Source organism: Mercenaria mercenaria, chromosome 8, assembly GCF_021730395.1.
Source record: "Mercenaria mercenaria strain notata chromosome 8, MADL_Memer_1, whole genome shotgun sequence".
In the NCBI taxonomy this organism is placed as follows: Eukaryota; Metazoa; Mollusca; class Bivalvia; order Venerida; family Veneridae; genus Mercenaria; species Mercenaria mercenaria.
Window position 1 is genome coordinate 13,051,306 of NC_069368.1, and position 22,630 is coordinate 13,073,935.

Here is a 22,630-nt window from a genome sequence, read left to right on the forward strand (position 1 = left end):
CCAGTCACATTGTCTCAATATTTCATATTGCACAGATACTCCACATATTTTATGCTTTCGTTAACGTTACAGAAAAAAACTTGCGTGAACTTCCCTGTTGAACATCCGGTCTAGAGGTCACAGCAGTGTACACATGTTAGGCGAAATGTAAATAAACAAAAACAAAATGCAAAATATTCACAGTTTTAAAATAAAACTCGAAATGATGAATGAAATTCATCTTAGATATGATTTTAAATTTGAAGTAATACATTAGTATACATCTGTACTGTTTATTTAATTCATATTGCACATTTATGCTGCATATACACATTTTAGCGTACACGTGTAGTTAAACGACGACTGACATACATTTTCACATCAGCCAATCAGAATGGTTTTGTAATCTAGATCGGAACTTCACTAGGGAAGTTCAACCAAGTGTTTTGTGTAACGTTGAAAAAACTATAAACTACGCGTTGTTTCCCTCAGATAAGAAATATTGAAGAAATATGACCGGTTCACAATGGAAGATAAATTACCACTTGTTCAATATCCATAGTACACATTTACCGAACTGCGCGTTTTAGGTATGAAATGCGCGATTGGAATGGGTAAGTATGTTTTCCCGTTCATGACCATGGTTCTTATAGTATACCTAGGGGTAGGGTATAACATGTACAGAGGTATTTTCTTTCTGGTCTGATGCCAGTATTCGAGATATATCTTCTGAATGTTTTAGTATATTTTCTAACTTAGAAAAGCATTAAAAAGATGTTGAGAATCAGGGTTTTACAATTTTATATTATTTGTACAATAACATCTACTTAGCAATTATGTTCAATGCATTTTATTTTGTAATCAAATTATATAGGAAATTCAAAACCTTCTGTTATTTGTAAAGTAATATTTGAAGTCACTACAGCAATCAAAATTTAAAATGAGTTTGAAACAGAGTTACTATCTGAATAACACTGCGAACTTATTTATAATACAATTACAATTTCAGACATACTTATACAATCAGCAAGGAAAGAAATGCGTTTGCTATAGAAGAAGAACATCACACAGAAGATAAATGTAATTGAATTATTCCCCTTGTAAAACTGGTTTCACTTTTAGCACCTAATGTAACATATTTATTTGCCGAATCAGACAGTCCAGCTAAAGCGCAGAGTTAATGTAAGACATTATTTTTTAAAAACCAAATTATCAATATCAAAATGAATTCATATTCTAAATATTAGAATAAAGAAAATAATAATAGCGATTATACTCGTATAGCAACGTATGACAGTAATGTCATTGACTACAACTGAAGTTGTAGAGAAAGACATTCATCCTGTCTAAATATAGAAGTTCTGCGTAATTATATTTGTTTAGGATTCTTTATATGTTTTGCCATTTCTGTATAGACTTCTTCCATTTTTTTTATTACACACCGTGAAATGCCGCTTTAAATTCCTCTCTTAAGATATTTCAGTCAAGAGAGAAATACCACCAGTCTTTCTTTGGAAATAATTTCATTTGAATTTTTGATAAGCATCGCAACCGTTTTCATTAATCGTCAAACTGACCTTCTTTAATACGAGACGGACATACTGTTTTTAAAGTTGTTTAGGTCTAAATCCAAAAGTAAGACCAATGACAATAGATTTGTCTGAAGTTATGTCTGTCTTAAAACATTATTTTGAAGCTCCATTACAACATCATTTATAGTCTTTGACTGATCAAGCATGAATCTGCTATCCAATTTGTAACCTGTGCTTTCTTGAATAAGATTGATCATCGTCAAAGTTGACATAGAGTCAAGCCCAAGTTCTCCCAACGATGTCTGTAGTCTCAACTGCTCAGTTGTACCAATGACTTTACTGAAGACAATCATCACATATTCCTCAATTGCCTTTTTTTGGGAAGCTTCGTCTTTATTCGCAAGAGATTGCAGGTCAAACACCATGGTTGAGCCTTTGAAATGTGTCTTGGCCACTGCAACTTCTTCTGTGAATATATTTTCTAAGATCAGACGTGCTCGCGCCATTTGTGCGTTGTCATGGTCTTCAGCGACCTTTCTCCAATTAACGTTTTGGTAAATTGTTCCCGTCAAATCAGCGAGTAATGCTTCTTGTAGACAGCTACGAATCTCTGGAACTGTCAGCAGTTCGTATCCTCTTTTTTTCAGGTTCTCAGTGAAAGCTGGCCAAGACGCCATTCCTACAGACAACGCACCCCAATGAATTGTTTGCCCCGCGAAACCGTTTAGTCGTCTCCATCTAATGAACGCATCCTGGAAACAGTTTGCTGCTCCGTAATTGCTCTGACCGGGAATTCCAATAAAACTGCTAACTGATGAAGACACGACAAAGAAGTCGAGCTGTGCTTTTTTTGTGACAACATGCATATTCAGTGTACCTAATACTTTTGGCTTTAATACTTTGTCCAGTTCTTCCTCTTGTAAATTAATTAATGTCTTTCCACTGAGAACGCCTGCACAATGAAAAACGCCTTTCAATGTTTTCAATCCACATATTCTTTCAATATCTTGCATTGCGCTTTCGAGCGAAGAAAAGTCATTCACATCGGCTTGCAAAGACAATATCAAGCAACCATTGTCTGTTTCCATTCGCCTCAATTCTTCGCCTTTTTCACTTGATATTTTTCTTCTGTTCAACGTTATGATATTTCCAGCTCCCATTTCTGATAATAGTTTTACAATTTCAAAGCCAAGTCCTGTTAATCCGCCTGTCACGATATAAGTGAACTCTTTTCCAAACATAGTTTTGAGAGATTTTCCAACTGGAAGTGTTAAGTTCTGGATATCCAACGTCCTACATGGGAACATATAATTGCCACTCTGCTGACAGGCTCCTTTCATGTCGAATCTTCCATACTTCTCTATTTCTAGAATTTCAATATTTTGTTTCAGCCATTTAGTTAAGGGCTTTATGATTTTACTCACGTTAATTTCATGGAATATTTTCTCCGGCTCTAAAATTATAATTTCTTTGCCTGACCATTTTCCTAAGAAAAACAATTTTGTTTGATCGAGAATATTTCTTTGAAGACATATCACTCGTTTTGAATTTTTTAGACAATGTGAAGAGACATCTAGTTCGCCTAGGGTAACAAAAACATCATGGTTTTTAAGTTTGCATTGTTCTGTTTCTTCGTTGATAATATGGAATACAGTTGATTGTGATTTCCATGCAACCATATTTTGCAGAATTTTGCCTACCAGTGGACCGCTTCCTTCTGTGTCGAAAAACACAACAGAATTTGCTTGTTTTATTTGATTTATTATTTCCCAACAAATAACAGAGGTATACAAGAGACCGGGTCTATAAACCGGGAGTTCTGCCAATGCTATTGTGGTTGATTTTGGAATAGTCATTTTAGTTTGAAGTGGTGCCGGAAAGAGTGCAATTACACTTTGATTTTCCACCCGTCCTATATACTCTAGTGCTAGTATTTTATGGCCATTATCATGGGTATCTTTCCAAATGTCACTGTTGAAGTGGCTTTCTTTTGTTGTTCGGTTGTTCACCGAAAGTGGATGTACACACGCTTTTTCAACTCTGATTTCCATCTGATTTTTCTTAGTCTGTAACGGTGAACAATTATCAGTTTGTACTAAGAAACAATCTTCCATGTACTTCGATCTAACAGAATTGACACTGAAGATTGTATCTAACTGATAAGAACATGATGTAGTCTTACGTAACCTTGGAACCATCGAGGATATTTTCCCTTTCATAAGTTCAGAAGCATAAACCCCGTCTTGTGTAACAATTATTTCTGGTTTTGCAATATCTATGTCCTTCAGCGTATATGAAATGTACTTCAACAAAACCTTGAAGGTTTTCGGCAAAGACGGCTGTACATCAACGAGAGTGGTGCTTCCATAAATAAATTCAGAATTCACTGAACGGACGAATCCCCACAGTTCCGCTCCAAATAGGTTCTCTGTTTGGGGTATTTTATCATCACGGACTTGAGTGTTTTGGGTGACAACGAAAACAGGACGTCTGTCATTTTTCTCAGCTTTACTTTTGAATAGTGCTGCAATGAAAAGGCAGTTATCTTTGATCTTGTCTGAAATAATGCCTGCTACTCCAGGGTCAATGTCTCTGCCAACATGGTATTCGTTGGCCAAAACCACAAATGTTTCAATGTTACGGTTTGATGCGTAGCAAAACACACTCTCAAAAAAGGAGCTCAATGATTGATTTTCATTCTTCCGAATGTAGGAAACGTCTTCAGAATTTACAAATTCTTCTGGCAATATGATTGATTCTGATAATATGACTAATGTGTTTGAATTAACGGCAATCTTGTCATTGACGGCTAATGGTTTCCAGATTTGTTCATATTTTAATAAACACGGCGCACGATTTTCTAAAGATCGTCTAGAGAAAAGAGTAAAATTCTTCAGTTCAACAACAACATTACCGCAGTCATCAAGCAGTAGTATATTGTAGTGCACGGAAAACATCGTTTCCAACACAACCGTGTTCACAACCTTTGTGTACACAGTCATATATTCTTTCGGCATCGAAAAGACAGCAACATCCTCAATTGCCACAGGAAGTATTGATAGCTTTTCTTTTTTAAGTAGCTTGGAAACTTCTGTGTCCAACTGCAAGGACATTGTACTTGTTGTTGTTTGAAGCATGCCATCAAGAAGGCAAGGATGGATCGTCATTTTCGAGGAGATTCCCAAAATATATTCTCCCACCTTTATTTTTGTTAGACTTTCGGTGCCATTTGTCAGGCACGTTTGCATAATTTGGAAGGAATCCCTGTATTCAAACCCATTTACATGCAGCTGTTGATACAGTTGTGCTTTACTAAGCCTAAGGAATTCAGATGACGTAATAGACGTTTTCAAAGCTTCTATATTTATATTGTATGGCTGCATATATACCTTTCGTTTAACCCATCCTCTGCATACTGCTTGTGAGCCATTGAAAACGTGAAATAGTTTACTAGTATCCTTCTCATCTGAGGAAGCTTCTAATATAATCTTCTTCCCCTCTTCAATTTGGACTGTTTTCAAGAATTCTACTGAAATACTTAATTGCATCGTATCAATCAACCAACCAACTCGTGCTATTTCATACCCAATATCAACATAAAAAGCACCTGGCAAAATGACTTTCCCTCTCACTTTATGTTCATACAAGAAGGACGTTGACTTATTCCCGATGAGAGCTCTTAACTTTACGCAACCATCCTTTGGTGGAAGGATTTTCAAGTAAGGGTGAAAAGACAAATTCGATGTCATTCCTTGATTTCTAAAATGAGCCGTTTGACTCCGATGTAGATTTGGCATCTCTTTGAATCTGTATGATGGAATGTCCGTCATTTTGGCGCTACATGTATGGAAAACATTCCAACTAATATCCATTCCTTGTTGGTATAGCAACCCGGTTGTTTCAATTAGTGTCTTTTCTTCCTTTTCCGGAACAAGTGAAGGGAACACTTCGAAATTTGTGTCGGCAAAGATGTTTTTAGCATGGGCCCTCAAAACAGGTCTTGGACCAATCTCTATGTAAATGTTGTACTTGTCCTCTTGAAACGCTGATTTTATGGCTTTCTCAAACTGAACAGGGCGTCTCATATTATCTTTCCAGTATGACGGAAGCAAAAGGTCTAGATCTAAATTACTGCTGTGTTTTGTTTCAAAAGTCGTTGATATCATCTTCACATGTTTCGTTTCCTTGCTCGAAGACAGCGAATGTCGCATCAGTTCTGCTTTCAGCTTGTCAGCAGACTCTTCAACTAAAGGACTGTGATATGCACATTGCACTTCGAGGTCTGTTACTTTTGCTTGGGCATATCTTGAAGAAATTTCTCTCTTTAAAGCTTTGATACCTTTTGAATCACCAGAAACAGTACAACATGTGGCACTACTAAATACCGCAATGGCAAGTGTACCAACGTGTATATTTTGTATGCATTCAGACATCTTTATCACTTCAACATTCTGGATGACTATCATTTCTCCTGGTGGAGCTTCTGCTAGGAATTTTGACCTATGATAAATAATTTCTACAGCTGAACGCATGTCAATGTGTCCTCCGGCAAAAGCAGCGGCTACTTCACCAACTGACTGGCCTATAACAATATCCGGGATCACTCCAATATGTTTCCACATATGGATCAGGCAGATCTGACAAGAAAATATCGCTATGTGAGCTAACAATGGGTCTTCTTCAATACCACTGATTCCATCACGAAATTTTCTTTCTATAGACCAATTGGTTAGTGGTTCAAGGCACTCGTCTATCTTCTTCAAGGTTTCAAGGAAAAGGCTGTGCTCCACAAGTCGTTTGCACATTGCGTTTGAAGCAGTGCCAATCCCACAAAACACGAACACAATGTTCTTGTCTTTCGTTAATGAGTCAAATGTTTGGGGGTCGCTTAAATAACGCTGACAACATTCAAGAAGGTCATCCTCTGATGTCGCTACAAAAGCTTTTCTTTTTTGTCGATGGTCACGTTTGCACGTGGAAGTGCACGAAAGAGCGTGTAGGTCATAGTTTTCATTACGTAAGCTTTCGTGGAAAGATTTTATATTTTGAAAGAGTGACTCGTCATCTGTAGCTGATAAAGTAATTATGTATGGGAATATGCTAGTACCTAGATATTGTTTTTGTGAAAATGTTACACTGTCGACTCGGCGATATAGGACCATTTCGTGTCGATTCACAGTGTGTTCTTCTACTATAACATGAGCATTTGTACCCCCGAAACCAAAACTATTGACACAAGCCATTCTTCCCTTACCGTCAACCTTATCCCAGCTTAGGGGAGTTGTTGGGACAATAAACCCATACATGCTGAGATTTAGTTTTGGATTTTCATTTTCCTTCGTATACCACAATGAAGGGACAATCAACTTGTAATTCATCATTAAGAGAACCTTGAAAAGGCCTGCAACCCCAGCTGCTGCTTCTAAATGTCCAACGTTTGTTTTCACAGAGCCTATGAAAGCTGAATTATTTCGCTGATTCGATTCATTGCTATTTGAAGAGAAGAACTCACCAAGAGCGTTTACTTCCACAGGGTCTCCTTTCTCTGTTCCAGTGCCTGCAAATAAAATACTAAGTGTATTTGATGCTTTAATGTACTAAAGTCCCATAGAAATGCAGGACCCTGAGCCTGTGATATAATGTCGAGTTGAAAATACAGCTGTGTCTGCATATTAGTATAAAGAACCGCGGTTATATTTCCAAATGAATTGTACACCACGACCACTTTGTACGGGTGGTATCGTCACGGCGACAAAAGTGAATTATTCCTACAAAAGTGACTCAATTCAAAGGTTTTTATCGTCTATTTCATAAAAATATAACGATTGATAATAAGGCGTTGGGGCAAAAAAAATTGTTTTCAATGACCTTTTGTAATGAATATTCAACAAGTTCTAAATACAATAAAAATAAATAATAGGCTATTCTAATAGTAGCTTGATCTATGATATTGTAATCGGCTCGAATGAACTTCGCCAAAGCTGGTTCACCCGATGATGAGTTTAACCCGGTCTGATAAATCTACAAGAGGCGAATATACATTTCAGTTCAAACTACTATTGTAATGACTTTTTTATCATAAACCTCCATGCCCTTAAAGTATGTTACCAATAATGATCCATACAGTAACGTCTACATTCATCTACAAAAGTCTTTACTTTTCAGATTTTATTTGAAAGGCATGTCCATTATTTGACTATATCGTGCTAAGATTGCTTAAAGGAGTCGGTACATGGATTTCCAATTAAGGTCGTACCAATATGTTTAACTGCGTTCTACGTGTAGTACTAAACAAACGAAATCAATTGATATCAGTCTATACCGCTTCGAATGTATGAAACGCTACATTTCAGATGCAGTCATAAAGGTAGACAAATTGTGAAACGATTCTTGTTTGGGAAATGATAATACAATCGAATATCGTTGTCGTTTCAACATTTTAGACTTTGCAACAAATCGATATGCAATTACATCTTGATAATCCTACAAAGGGCGTTAAGTCAGATATTTGTTTTATCTTAGGTAATCAAAGCCAAACATTTATGACTGGCCTAAATGGCTTATCATCATTCAAGTTTATTATTTTAAATATATTAAATATAATTTTATCTTGCATCAGTTTTGTATATATAATCAATTTCTCTATATCTCGTTGTGAAGTTTTCGCTTCTTGAAAAAGGCTGTGGTGTGCAATTCATTTAACGCAGTTGTACACGTATACGTTGTAAGTGTAAGCTCATACCTATCGTGTATATCTAATAAAACCGAAGTACAAAAATAACAGATTATTGCGCAAAGTATAACACTAGAATGTGTAAATAAATGGTGTAATTCGGCAAAACAGAAACGCGTGGTAAGATAGCTCACTACATAATTTGTAATAAATAGTGTTGAAACAAATGAATGTGTGCATACGGCTGCGGAGACATTATGTTTTAATCGTCATTAAGCAGATGATCTGGAGGAAATTCCTTCATTTTAATGATCATTTTGCGAGAATGACGACTTGAGATCTGCTTTGAAGACGAATTTTGTGTTTTGTCGTTTTTAATTAGCACAGTACATCCTACATCTGATTTATAGGTACTCGGGCGCTCAGCAGCATCGAACGAACTCAATGCGGATATTCATGTGATCTGGAGTGTTCCTCCAACGAACACATTTCTTCTCGGTTCAACCTAAAAATGGTAAGTTCTTCCTTATTCATTTATAAATCGAAAAGAACAGTATGCCTACGGAATGTGCGTTTCCTTGAGCTTCAAGAATACACCTTTCTTTTTAACATGAATCCATCTTGTTTTTTTCATGAAAGTCGAAAAAGTGCTCCGTCTGTTGTAAACCAGAAGGATTCTTTGAAGGAACTCGCTGTACGTTTCAGCTGTTTCACAGGAAAGCGGTGTAACTGACATACAAAATGTGTAAAAATACTTTCCTCCGTTCAATCAAAACATCTGTATACCTGGCCTGGGCGAAAAATATCTGTATAGAAAGGAACTGCTGTAGATTTTTTTCGGATGCATGCAACGAACGTTTTCCCCCAGAGTTCTTCGAACGAACATTTTTATCATGTCTTTCACAAGATGCAAGCTTTCGCAAGATATTACAAAATTCGCAAGATATTACAAAATATCCACATTAGATTGACGTTAAACATTTCTGTAAGCAGTCGTTTTCAGATGCACAGCGTAATGCAACCATGAAGATTGTAATCAGAAAGATATTAGCTGATGTGATTTAAAGTCCAAAGTCCAAAAACAAGGCATTTTCCATTTAAGCCGTCAATAACGAACACTTGATGTCTTTCACATGCGTATTATGTGAAATAAATTTTGATGATATATTTTTTTCTACAGGTAGGCATTTTGTTTGCAAATATTGTGGGAATATTGTGAGAATATGTCCAGTCTACATAAGGAAGACGGAAGACCTGTGGGCAAGAATACAGATTCTTGTTGTGGAAAGATGTTCTTTAACTAAACATCTCTGAATGAGCACAGAATAATACAGCTAAATTGTTATAATATATGAAATATCTTACTGACTGTGTATGAACATATCACCATATGTAATATTATTAAGGTATACAAGTGTTATATTTTTGTAGCTGTTAGATTTATAACTTAGCGTTATTGTTCAAAAGGTCGGAAGGTTAACATTACTATCTCACGAACTTACCACATTGTTAATGTTTTCAAGACTATGCTAAATTTTCTTTTCACGGCTACTTCGCATTCAGGGACGAAAACCTTTGAATGCCATATTTGTGGAAATTCGTGGACTTCGCGTGGACAGTTGGCCTCCCATCTGAAAGTGTACAAGGAACCAACATCAGAGTGCAACGAGTGTCACAGAAAATTCACTAATAGGTCTAACCTTTGTGATCATCTTGACTCACACAGAGAGACAAAAGACACCAGAGGTATACCGTCATCACCAAGGTACCGCAATTATACAAGTGACTTTTTATCCGTGTGTGTTCACGAATCAAAATGATCACGAAGGCCCGACCTAATAGTAAATTTCCTGTGACACCAATTGGAGTCCTAAATTGGTTCTTGTGCAATTTAATGTTTGAGGCCAACTGTTTCCAAGACTTTCTACAATCATGGAATTCAAAGTTTTTTGTCCCTGAAAGCGAAGCAGCCCCAAAAAGAATATCAAGCATAGTGGAACAATGTGGAAAGTTCGTGAAATAGGTATGTTAAACCTTTAGACTTTTTCAGTAATGACTCTAAATTATAAATCTAACATCTACAAATATTTCCAAGAAAATAAAAAGAATGGAAAACACTTATATACCTTCATTTTATTACATATGGTGATACGTAATTAAATGAATATATTTTTGTTGTTGCTGACTGAATCACAGGAATGTAAGAGTTACGATAAGGTCACAGTAAACATACAATCTGATTACCTCAGCCTTTATGCTACGCAATAGACTAACGAAGGATTCCGGAGATGGCCAAGGCTTCCCGATTGAGTAAACATACACTGTCAGTTTTTAATTCTTTTGTAAAATATCTATAACGTATGTTTTAACAGCAGTTAACAAAAGATATTACATCACTCTAAAATATCACAAAGAGGAAAGTTAAAACAAAATTGGATTGTCTTCAAAATGATCCACACAGTTGAAATAAATCAAATGAGAAAATAATCACAGTTTCTTTCGACAGTTACACACTGTTGAAATAAATTAAAGCGGGATAATTTTCAGTAAATCGCAAAGTTCTTATACACAGACAAAAGTATAACTATCACTAAGAGGTAGTTTTTTCTGTCTCTTGTTTTACAAAAAGTGGTCTTTATATTCTAGAGTTTAGAAACACTCAAGGTAGTGGTTTCTCGGACTATGATATAGAGGAGATTGACACTTCCTTTCAAACGTTTTCCAATCAAAGGTGTAATATTTTGTTATAAGACTGCGACTACCCAATTTGTGAATACTTACTCTTAATATTTTATGCCGATTGAAAAAGAATATCACAAAGAAACTGCAACATTTTGCATGATGACAAAAACAGTAGAAATACTTTATGAGAATAATATCTTTCAAAGGTGTAATATTTATTTATTTATCTGGTCAAGGCGAGATATGCCTCATTTAAATGTGAATAATTGATTAAATAACAATGATAATGATCACAAATAAATACACGAATTTCTAACCATTATACAAAAGACGAAACAAAAAATTAAATAATGTTCACATAGAAACCAGAACTTTTATAGAATGAATAGTTAAGCAAATTTTTATAATGTACTGTCTTATTCTTTTGCACCATAACATGTACATACACTGTCATTAAGTTATCTCATATATAATAACATTTAAGGCGTAATAACCTGTGATCATCCAGAGATGTTTATATCAAAAACAATTTCCCTCTACAGGAATCTGGACACCTGTCCACGCCTTCTTTCGTGCTCATGTAGACTGGACCTATTATTCGAACTCAATATTTGCAGACAAAAGGCATACATGCAGATAAAGATATATCATTATAATCATTAAACATAATGCGCATTAAGTGAGAAAATTCCATTTTTCAGGTGTGTGGACTTTGAATCACATCGGCTAATATCTTCCTGGTTACAATCTTCATAGTTGCATAACGCCGCGAATCTGAACATAAAACTTTTATTATTTTCAAATTCAGTTTTAAAACAAATTCAATATTCTTAAATATTTTAACTTACTGGGATGTCTGTGTAACACTGAAAAGCAAACAGCAGATTTCCACAAGTTTAAAACACTGAAACCTCCAAAGTCTCTGAAAATAACCAAACACATATAACCGATTGCTTACAGAAATGTTTAATTTCAATCTAATGTGGATATTTTATAGTATCTTGCAAAAGCTTGCATCTTGTGAAAGACATGATAAAATGTTCGTTAAAGAACTCTGAGGAAAACGTTCGTTGCATGCATCCGAAAAGTTTCTACAGCAGTAGTGATTGGGCGACAATCGAATAATCGTCGGCGTTGCATTCATGAGCGCGATCGCCGACTTCACTTTTCCCAGACCGATTAATTACTTGGCATCCTAAACGGATAATTTACTTGTTTCTGACCTTTTTCTTTCTGGTATTTACGGTTTTTTGGGACAATAACGCCAAGGGAAACTACTCTAAGTAAAAATGGCTTCCTCCAAAGTCTCGACAGAAACTGAGGTCTTCTGTGATCACCAAGATTTTGGAAGATATATGGCTTATACAAAATTAAACCACCAACCTAAGCTCTTGACATTAGTATGGCAGTATGCAAAGCATGCCGTAAGACTTAGGCAAGCATATTAGCAAAGGTATTTTCAATTTTTTTTATTTTGTGGGACTGAAATCATTCCAGTTGTTAATTAAGAATTCATAAACCGTTAATACTTTTTTTTGCTCCAAATAATTTAATAACACAATATCACTGGATAAGTCCCTGGTGAAATGAAGTTTACTATCTTCACAAATATTTTACTTTTATGCTGTTAACTTACTTGTGTTTATGAAGGGATACAATAGAAATAGGATATTTGATGTCCGTAAAGTTCATTTCTTAAGTAATGACATAAAACATACACTGTGAGGCGAACTTATAGATAAATGCAACTAGAGTAACCGATTATCCGATTATACCCGACTAATCGAATCGGTTGGCTTGTCCGATTATGCCGATTAATCGGTTGGCAAATCTAACCGATTTGCCCATCACTATACAGCAGTTCCTTTTTATACAGATATTTTTCGCCCAGGCCAAGTATACAAATGTTTAGATTGAACGGAGGAAAGTATTTTTCCACATTTTGTATGTCAGGTACACCGCTTTCCTGTGAAACAGCTGAAACGTACAGCGAGTTCGTTCAAAGAATGCTTCTGGTTTACAACAGACAGAGCACTTTTTCGACTTTCAGAAAAAAACGAGAGGGATTCATAACAAAAGAAAGGTATATTCTTGAAGCACGAGGAAACGCACATTCCGGGGGCTTACTGTTCTTTTCGATATATAAATGAATAAGGAAAAACTTACCATTTAGGTTGAGCCGGGAAGAAATGTATTCGTTGGAGGAACTCTCCAGGTCATGTGATTACCCGCATTGCAATGGAACTGCGATATGTAATAATGAAATGGTAGATATACTCTTTTTATGAGGGTTGAGGGTTTTAAGTCATCGAATCTTTTCGTGCTAATGACATCACAATTCGGTGTAAAAGTGGCTTTTACATGAGTAAGCACTAGCCTTGAGGGTATACATTAGCAAATAAATTTGCTATATGTTCTTTAACAATCTTCTGACAGCTGTTACACATAGCCAGGCATATTTTAAAAAGGAATTACTAGCCTTATGTTCTAAAATGACCTATAAACAGAAACACACCAAACAAGAAAAGTAGGGGGTCATTATCTTCCAAGAGAGATTTTGTCTGACAGGTCAACACCATGGAATATCTTCCTAGATGGCACGTAAAATGTGTGTATGAACACATGTTCAATAAGGTTTGTTTACATTAATTTTCTATAAATGCAAAAAAAGAAACTCCTTGGAAATATTACCAAAATGACAGGTTCACAATGAAATAAAAACAGAACTGGCTTACATAAAACATGAAAATGCCACTTTGACTGGGAAATAATTGAGGAATTTTACTTTCCGCAATTGTCCGACAAGCCCGGAAGTGCTGCTTGATTACCTATTTAGTATTATTGAACCTTGGGGTACCTATATTCATAGTATGCTGGGTTACAAATATCTTGTCCCATTAATTCGTTGAAATGTATAATTTTTGTTATGTTTTGACAATTAATCATTTCAAAAATAGCACAATTGACTTTCCAATCTACATTCAAAATTATTGATATAGATAACATGAGTAGAACCACGGAATGTCATCGGTTACTAAACAGAGTAATCTAGTATATCGATATCATATATAAACGAGCACACTTTCTAAGTTTTGGGAAAGGGGCAATTTATGCATTATATATCAACATTTTAAGGTACTGGTATTAATTAATAACATTTAACTTGGCAGTAATCATACTCATTTCACCAAACAATGGTACGGGGGGATAAAATAGATAGATTTATCACATATGCTTTTTACTTTTCCATTAAGCTACAACAGAACTGGAAACGTCGATAGGTTTTCCATATTGATGTCTACCTGCCCGCTTAGCTCAACAGGGATAGCACAGATCTACGGATCGCGGGGTCGAGTGTTCTATTCCCAGGCGAGGTGTATGTTCTCCGTAACGATTTGATAGAATACATTATGTCTGAAACCATTCGTTCTCCACCTCTGATGCATGTGTAGAAGTTTACAGAGTTGCGGAGAACAGGTTTGTAATGGTACAGAATCCAGGAACAGTGGTTAGGTGAACTGCTCGCCGTTACATAACGAAATACTGTATAAAAACGGCGTTAAACCCAAAACAAAACAAAAATATTTATTTCATTTCGGATGAGTGATGTTAATAACGTTTGTGGTTTCGTTTTTTTCTATTTGCGTCAGGATTGTCAATATTATTCAGACAATTGAACAAACATATTATCTATATAATATTGGTATGTTTGGAAATATATGCAATAAAAAGGATAATCGCTTAATTTCGAGAAAGATGCATGAGTTCTGCAGCGGAAAAATTGTGCGACTTTAGAAGCGCAGTATTATTCCGCTAAAGAAGAATCTCTTACCTAGGGACATCCTTACCTTGATAAAAACGACCATATCATATACTCGTTTTGCAACCTGTTGCTGAAAATTTATTTTTACTACGGAGCCCTTCTCAACATCGGAGTGCCCATTATAAAACAAAATTTGATAAAAAGGCAAAAATGTTTCACAATCGTTTGACCAAACAGAAAAATGAAAACCATACGAATACAATAAAAAATGCCATTCTATGGCAGACTGGCTTTCCTTTTCGATCACACCTCGCTGTTTTTACAGTATTGTTCATTGGCACATCTCGGTGTGACCTAAGAGCAAGAACACATGTCATAAGTCGGCCTGCCCACTAAGCTCAATAGGGAGAGCGCAGATCTTCGGATCGCAGGGTCGCGAGTTCGAGCCCTGGGCGAGGCGTATGTTCTCCGTGACGATTTGATAAAAGACATTGTGTCTCAAATCATTCGTCCTCCACCGCTGATTCATGTGGAGAAGTTGGCAGTTACTTGCGGAGAACAGGTTTGTACTGGTACAGAATCCAGGAACACTGGTTAGGTTAACTGCCCGCCGTTACATAACTGAAATACTGTTGAAAAACGGCGTTAAACCAAAAACAAAACAAACAAACAAAACATGTCATAAGTCGCTCGACTCATGTTACAAGCACCCCGAATTCTGTTAAAATAAGGTGAAATATTCATTATTGTATTGATTAATACAGGTGAAACACACAATATGCCTTCAAACGGTCCGGCAGTTGTCTTTCTTCCGACTGATCTTTAAAACCAAGACTTTTCTAAAGCTTCCACTTATTGACGATTGACATATAACATGCCCGCAGCCATATGCACGTATTCCTTTGTTTCAACAACATATTGGCCATACCAGTTTATTCACCTTGCTTTTCTGTGGCGCCGAATTCCACCATTTATTTACGTATTCTACAGTTAAAAATTGTCATTTTCGCTCTTTGTTGTTAACTGACAAAAACGTCAACAGCGGTAATATATAATTTAAAGAGCCCGAAGAAAAAAAATACGCGAACATGTACAAAAATCGATGAGCTCAGCATCATTGACTATCACTGACTTTATTACAAATAAATGAAACTAAAGCTATGAAATGAATGGTCTTGATAATTATAAATTTTTAGACTCTAATAGTTTTTTTGGTTTGGAAATCCAAACCCTTATTCTAACACGATCCGATTCATTTTCCTATTAAACAAAGAAGGCTGAAAACAGTGAATTATTATACAACAATTCAATGTTCCGACGTCACAATTATAACGTCACAGCGTCAAACGGCATAGCGGCGCGCTGGACTAGAAACCGATTAAAAACGGGCAAATATTTAATGAATGCCGTCAAGGATGTACTTTAAAGTCCTTGGTAACGTGTTAGAATCGAAATAATATATCTCATTTAGTGATTTGCTCTTGAATAAAATCATCGTTTGTCGTTCAGATGCGTATTATTATATCACTCGGGCTGCGCCCTCGTGACATAATTCCTTCGCATCTGAACTCCAAACAATGATTTATTCTGCGACAAATCACTAAATGAGATATATTTTTTTTAAATATATACATTTGTCTTAAAAAAAAATGATATGATTTTACACAATTGCTTTCGACTACTTTTAAGTAGAGCACTATTTAGACTCATTTACGTACGCATGATTAAGTAATGTCTCAACAATGATAAATTTGATGAAATATGTCTACAGCTATTTATACATTACCGTGAGCCTCAATGACTTGAATGCATGATTTGTCTATCTGATATGTTTCATATATATCCTGTAATAATTCCTTCTGCTGTTTCTTTGACGGTGCCGTTATTGGCTTTTCATTTCCACCATCTTGATTTGTTCCAGTATAGATATTGGCCCATACCTTATTGCCATCTCGCTCTGCCTGTTATAAGAGGTCAGGTAGAATAAATTTAAATTTTCTCAAAATTTCTGTATTTTATTATTTCATATATACATATATCACGGAACAAATACACCTAATAAGGATATGTCTTACTGATACAAATAAAAAGAAAGCGTTTTTCTTTTTAGGCATATTTGATTAGATTGATAATTTTTGTCTTTTGTTACGAAAACCCAGCGTAAAACTGATTTCCAAGTATTAATAATATTATTTTGGGAGTACTTAACAAATATCTGAGAAACAAATGCCATCATTGCTGTGAAGATTTGAGTTGTTTTGAACCATTATGAAACGTAATTTCACTAAAAATGCTCATTGCGCTTTATGTTTCAATACTTATCTACAACAGTTTACGGTTTACATTTTTTTACGTTTCTTACAACTGATATCAGTGTATAGACTCTCTGTACGCCCAAACAAAATCGCAAAAGACTAGGCGTTCAAAAGTCAAACTTTTTGCTGTCGCGGATGGCTTGGATTTTCTTTGTTTAGTTGGTTAATATCGCATACTGAAGTAAGTGTATTTTTTAATTTACATACTGTCTACGAGCTATTGTTTACGTGGATACCAATCACGCCTGATAAAACACATTTTATACTTAATTTCAAGTCAAATGACTTGTTGATTTTTGTTCGATTTTGTAATTAAACTATCAATTCTTTGATATATCTTGAGCTTTTGCAAAGAATTATAATCTTTGCTATTTCTTACGCATCGATAAATACTGGTATGGCTCTATGTAACAAATACATTTCAGGAAAATGTGTTTTTCAGAGACATGTATGCCGATTAAAGTCACACTATTCGATATATTACTGGCCCACTTATCTCTTTTTTTTTTTTTTTTAAAAATCCGGACTGTACGTTCAGTCGAAAAGCTGTACGCCTATTCGAAACTTCTTTTCATTCTTATATTCCAATGTTTGACTTTATTTTATGATAACCAACAGTTAAAAATGATAGTTACTTTCGTTTTCAGAACAGTCATGGACCATTTTAGATGTTAGTACAGCAGTTTTGATTCCAATTTTTGCATAGGTTAGTGATTATTAGTAAGCGTTTATCAAATGAAGTTGGTCTAGCGCGGTGCTGCCGCGCGACCAATTTAATTTGATAAATGCGTACTAATTAATAAACTCTAACATGCGTAGTGTTTGATCTTATTTTTTGTAATAATGACTAGATTCTTTGCACAGTTAGAAACATTAATCACTAACGCACCATTCGTGTAAATGCATATTTATGTGTAAACTCATGTGCATAGATTGATAATGAAATATTCAGAAGCGGTTCTGACACGAATTTCCTTCGCTAATTCCAAAATAACGGGCATATTTAGCCCGAAAGCTTCGTCTTTTGCTTTGACCATCTGTTTTTTTGGTGAAAATACGTTTTAATTTCAAGTGTCAATGTCTATTTAACGACTGTGTTGCAGAGAAATTTATCACACACTGAAAAAATATATACAGCAAGAATATTTATTTCAAATAGCCATGCAGAGAAAAACATAAAAGTACTTACTACCGACAGCTTCCAAAAATTTGAAAAAAAAAAAACCAAAAAAAAAAAAAACAAATGCGAACGCGCATTTTTTTTTTTGGCGACTTCCGTTTGGGCGTTCAGAGAGTCTATACACTGTGAACATGCAATACAATGATATTCATAAAAGGAAACCCTTTGAAGTTGTTGAAGATTGAGTGTACCAGTACAAGTTTATTTAACTTTTATACAGGGAAAAAAGGCATAAGGACGATTGATCAATTGCATCTGATTATTCTTTCACGCATAAATTAAACGTTCGTCTCATAAAATAACAGCTATGTTGTCTAATAGCCTTTAGAAAATAAAACTGCAAAGAGACTTTTTACTGAAAGTGTCCCTTACATCCTCTAGGCGTTTCAAGATCAGAATTCCACAGCCCTCCCCTCTTACATAACCGTCAGCTTCAGCAGTAAACGTTTTGCACTGGCCGGATCGAGACAACATTCGTGCTTTTGAAAGTGCCACAGACAAAGACGGATCGAGCAAAACATTTACGCCTCCACAAATTACTGTATCACATCTACCTGTCAATTAGTAAAAAGAACATGTTGACAAATGGCACTGTAACACACAGAAATGTTTTTCAAGTAAATATGTTGGTAGTTAGTTGAGAATAAGGCTTGCACTTTCGATAATGATCACTGTGAAGAATCACATGATCAAAATAATCTTAACCAGAATAAATTTATGAATTACATTGGATAAAATTGAAGCAACTTTTGCTGTAAATTTAAAATATATCATATGGCAACATAGATGTATCCTAAAACTACATAGATTTCAATCACAATCACTTCCTGATTATCTAGAACACTTCAAGAATTTGAGACTTCTTATTTTCTTTTGTGTTTGTAATTACAGAATATCTATCATTATTGTCAACTACGTAATAATCTAATAATTTTCATTAGTCATATGTTAGGCTATATTTGAACTTTATATATTATCCTGGTAGGATTTTTATTCATGTTCTTCAAAATATAACTTTTGTTCAGAGATTATTTTGATCATATGATTCCCCACAGTGATGATATAAACTTCAAGTTTTCGAAACCACTGAGTGAACTTGATTTTAACACTTAGTAAACACTATAAAGTACTTTGTGTAAACAATTATCTTAATACTTACCTAACATAAGTGCTTGACAACCTAAGTCTATAGATACAAGTGATGAGGAACATGCGGTGTCTATTGTCATGGCTGTTCCAGTCAAGTTTAGGGAATACGAGACTCGTGCACTGATTATACTGTTGTGCGATCCAGGAACAGTATAAGTACTATCTGCTGTACCGTCATTATCCATCACCTGAGTTTTGTAATCATCGGTCATGCAGCCTAAATGAATAAAATTACTTTATTTCTATTTCCAGACTTAAGGTATAATCACTAAGGTTAATTATTCAGCCAATGTTATATTGACAGTGTAAAATTATAGCGTTAAAACTTAACACTAAATTTACAGCGTTAAAACTTAACACTATCAAAGATTATCAAATGTTGTCAATATCTTAACCTGTTTATGAATGCTAAGTCTGTTTCTATGTAAACAAAACTACTGTTCATTTCTTACAATAGACCCTTTCAAGCCACATTAAAACATATTTTAATTCTTGATTAATTTTAACTAGATTACTTTACAATATATTATAAATCTAGAATATTGTCCCATACGTAAGCACTAAATTATTTGCCTTTCTAAAAGTATTTTGTTCTATTGATTATACAAAATAAGTTACCTATGATTACACTCGTTTTTGTATTATTTAATTGCTTTCTTGTTATACCGGCATCCTCTAGCGCCATATGTGTACAGTCAAGAACAAGCTTTTGCTGTGGGTCCATATATTTGGCCTCCTCTTCACTACATTCATGAAACTGGTGGTCCCAGTTTTCAATTCTAAAAGCATATTGAACATAATGGGTAAGTTCACATGAAAACTCTAGGGTAGAGTAGAGACCGACTCTATACTCGATAACCCATTTGAACGGTAAAAGTTAGTACACACATCATACATTCCCTGTTGAAGAGCTGAACTCTGCAAACACCACTGGCGTTGTAGGGTTTACTGGTTCCTTGCTTTTCATCACAAAGCTCAATGTGCAGGGAAAAAACGTTTTGCCTATTTCCAGGGCCCAACTTTTGATTGGCCGGTTACTTTACTGGTAGAAGTAGGTATAATGTACACAACAGCCTACCCTTCTCCAGATCTTCCATGTGAACTTCCCCAATGTCACATAAACAGTACAGTTTTTAACTAAAGTTATATGTACTTCGAATTTGTCTGATAAATATACATCAGTGTTGATTCTATTGACGGAAGAACTTCTTCGTTTTATTTTTTGAATTTTCAATACTATTTTGTCGTAATTTCACGAATTTATTTTTCTACGGACATAATCTAACCCTAACATATCCTTTTATCCTACCACTAACCATTCGGTCTGTCGAGTAACTTATCTTTTCATGGGGTTCTTCCTTTGCACAACAGGATCCGCCCTACTACTTTCCTTCATTTTAAACGAAAATTTTCGAATTCTCTACCGTAAAAAATCGATACATGCATTCTTTCTCACTGTTAGAAATATTACTAAATATGAAATCTAACATTGGATTAAATATCAAAGCATCTTATCTGTACATTTCGTAGATTATACAAGGGGGCAACTGAAGCAAATTTTCGAACAAAATTTGGAAAACGCAAAACGATGAATTTTACCAACAACAATATAATCGAGTGAGACTAAGTTTGACTCACATATTGTTGATGAAATCTGCGCTAATTAACTTTACAATTGCTAAATCAATACAGTAACAGGTTCAATATTCGGCAGCAATTAAATAAATCTTTCAAAACTCAAGATAAACAACCAATGCACTTTCAAGGTCGTTCATATGTCTGTAGATATGCATCAACAATGCATATGCATCAACAATGCGCATATGCTTAAAGTAGGCATATAAATCAATATGTATAAAAACTTAGTTTAGGACGTTAATATTTTTGATCAAAACTTATTTAAATGACGCAGAAGAATACATTTCTGAATGTTGTTTTTCTTGCTCTTTCTAGGGATCAAGTCGAGACGTGCAAATTCACTAAAATAACTGGAAAAATATATTTATGCGTTACGTCAATGCATGTGGTAATCAAGAGAGTAAGCAATAATTCCAAAAGGAGGATTTACTAGTAAATGATTTTTAAAAGGCAGGCTCATAAGAATATATGTGACTTCCCTTCTGCCTTTTTTTGATACGGTTCGTCTCCAAAATGTACACACGAATCATCATGGTCTTCTATACTTTTATTAAACTTCGTTAATAAAGTACACGGCCTAACATGTAGATCTTCATTTAATTCAAAAGAACTCATTCGCATCAACATATATTTTCTAAGCAGTTTGTACTAAAGTTGATACCTATCTAATATTACATTCCACTATACTTACCCATCAAGAAACCCGGCTTTGTCTGTGTACATTTTTCCAGGGCTATCAGGATTTGGATCATAAAAATGTTCATTGTTCCATCTATCATTTGGTGTGACTTCGACGCTGTTTATTCCTTCTCTGAGATTCTCCCAAAACTGTTCTTTATTATTTGCGCCAGGGAATTTACACCCAAATCCTACAACTGATACTTTTTGTTTCTGTCTCGACATCTTTAAGGAATCAGTAGAGCCATTATATCTAAAACAATATAGGCTAAATGCAGTTTTCATTTCAAATGTTTGATAGAACATTTTTGTCTTCATCTAGCTAGAGTTTAAAAAATATCATAGCATAATTTATGGCTGTAGTATATCATCAAAGTCACATGTTGATTTGAAAACATTCAGGAGCGGCAGAAGTTGTAGAATGGAAAACAGCCATGAAAATATTTAAACCTACAATGAACATGAAAACCTATGTAATAAGAAGCAAATGTTAAATATAGTTATTATTTGACATTTTTGTAAATGTCGTCGCATCGTAACAATATGCCGAAATAGCCACTGTCTGCTGAATAAGTTGATTAAAAGTTTATTAGCTTATGAGGATGGATTATCTTATGGTGTGGATGTGTAATTTAGTGTTAAAGAAGACATGAAACAACACTTTAATGAGTATATTTTCATGGCAATGTGTTTACAATTACATTCCCAAAGTTCTACCCATGATTCTTGAAAGACGAATATGAACGTCAAAAACTGCTTGGTTTAGAACCTGATACAACTTACATTTGATTAAATCATTTGTGAAGTACACAATTTTCTAAGGTATAAAACGCAGAAAAAACAACCGATGTCTCTCTTAGAATTTTAAACTTCTCTGTATTTTTTTTAATATAGTAAGGAAACATCTGTGGTTTTTGCAATGATTTTAAGTAAACTTATCTTCAAATAATAAGTTACTTGCCGGAAACGGTTTTCAATGTTCAGGTCGTTGTGACCTTGACCTTAATAAAGTGACCCCAAATCAATAGGGGTCATTACTCT

General features: G+C 34.9%; 2 protein-coding genes across 2 annotated transcripts; both read right to left on the reverse strand.

The window, feature by feature from the left end:
* Nucleotides 1-707: 707 nt before the first annotated feature.
* On the reverse strand, nucleotides 708-18,656 carry LOC123565498 (uncharacterized). The gene is made up of 3 exons (XM_053549403.1): nucleotides 18,497-18,656; nucleotides 16,416-16,590; nucleotides 708-7,068 (listed from the first exon to the last, which is right to left on the reverse strand). The coding sequence occupies exons 1-3, from the start codon at nucleotides 18,596-18,598 to the stop codon at nucleotides 1,646-1,648; spliced, it is 5,700 nt and encodes a 1,899-aa protein (XP_053405378.1). The 5' UTR covers nucleotides 18,599-18,656; the 3' UTR covers nucleotides 708-1,645.
* An 18-nt stretch (nucleotides 18,657-18,674) lies between these two features.
* Nucleotides 18,675-21,836, reverse strand: LOC123544150 (phenolphthiocerol/phthiocerol polyketide synthase subunit B-like). The gene is made up of 4 exons (XM_053550336.1): nucleotides 21,603-21,836; nucleotides 19,892-20,052; nucleotides 19,284-19,490; nucleotides 18,675-18,715 (listed from the first exon to the last, which is right to left on the reverse strand). The coding sequence occupies exons 1-4, from the start codon at nucleotides 21,812-21,814 to the stop codon at nucleotides 18,675-18,677; spliced, it is 621 nt and encodes a 206-aa protein (XP_053406311.1). The 5' UTR covers nucleotides 21,815-21,836.
* Between the last annotated feature and the right edge of the window lie 794 nt (nucleotides 21,837-22,630).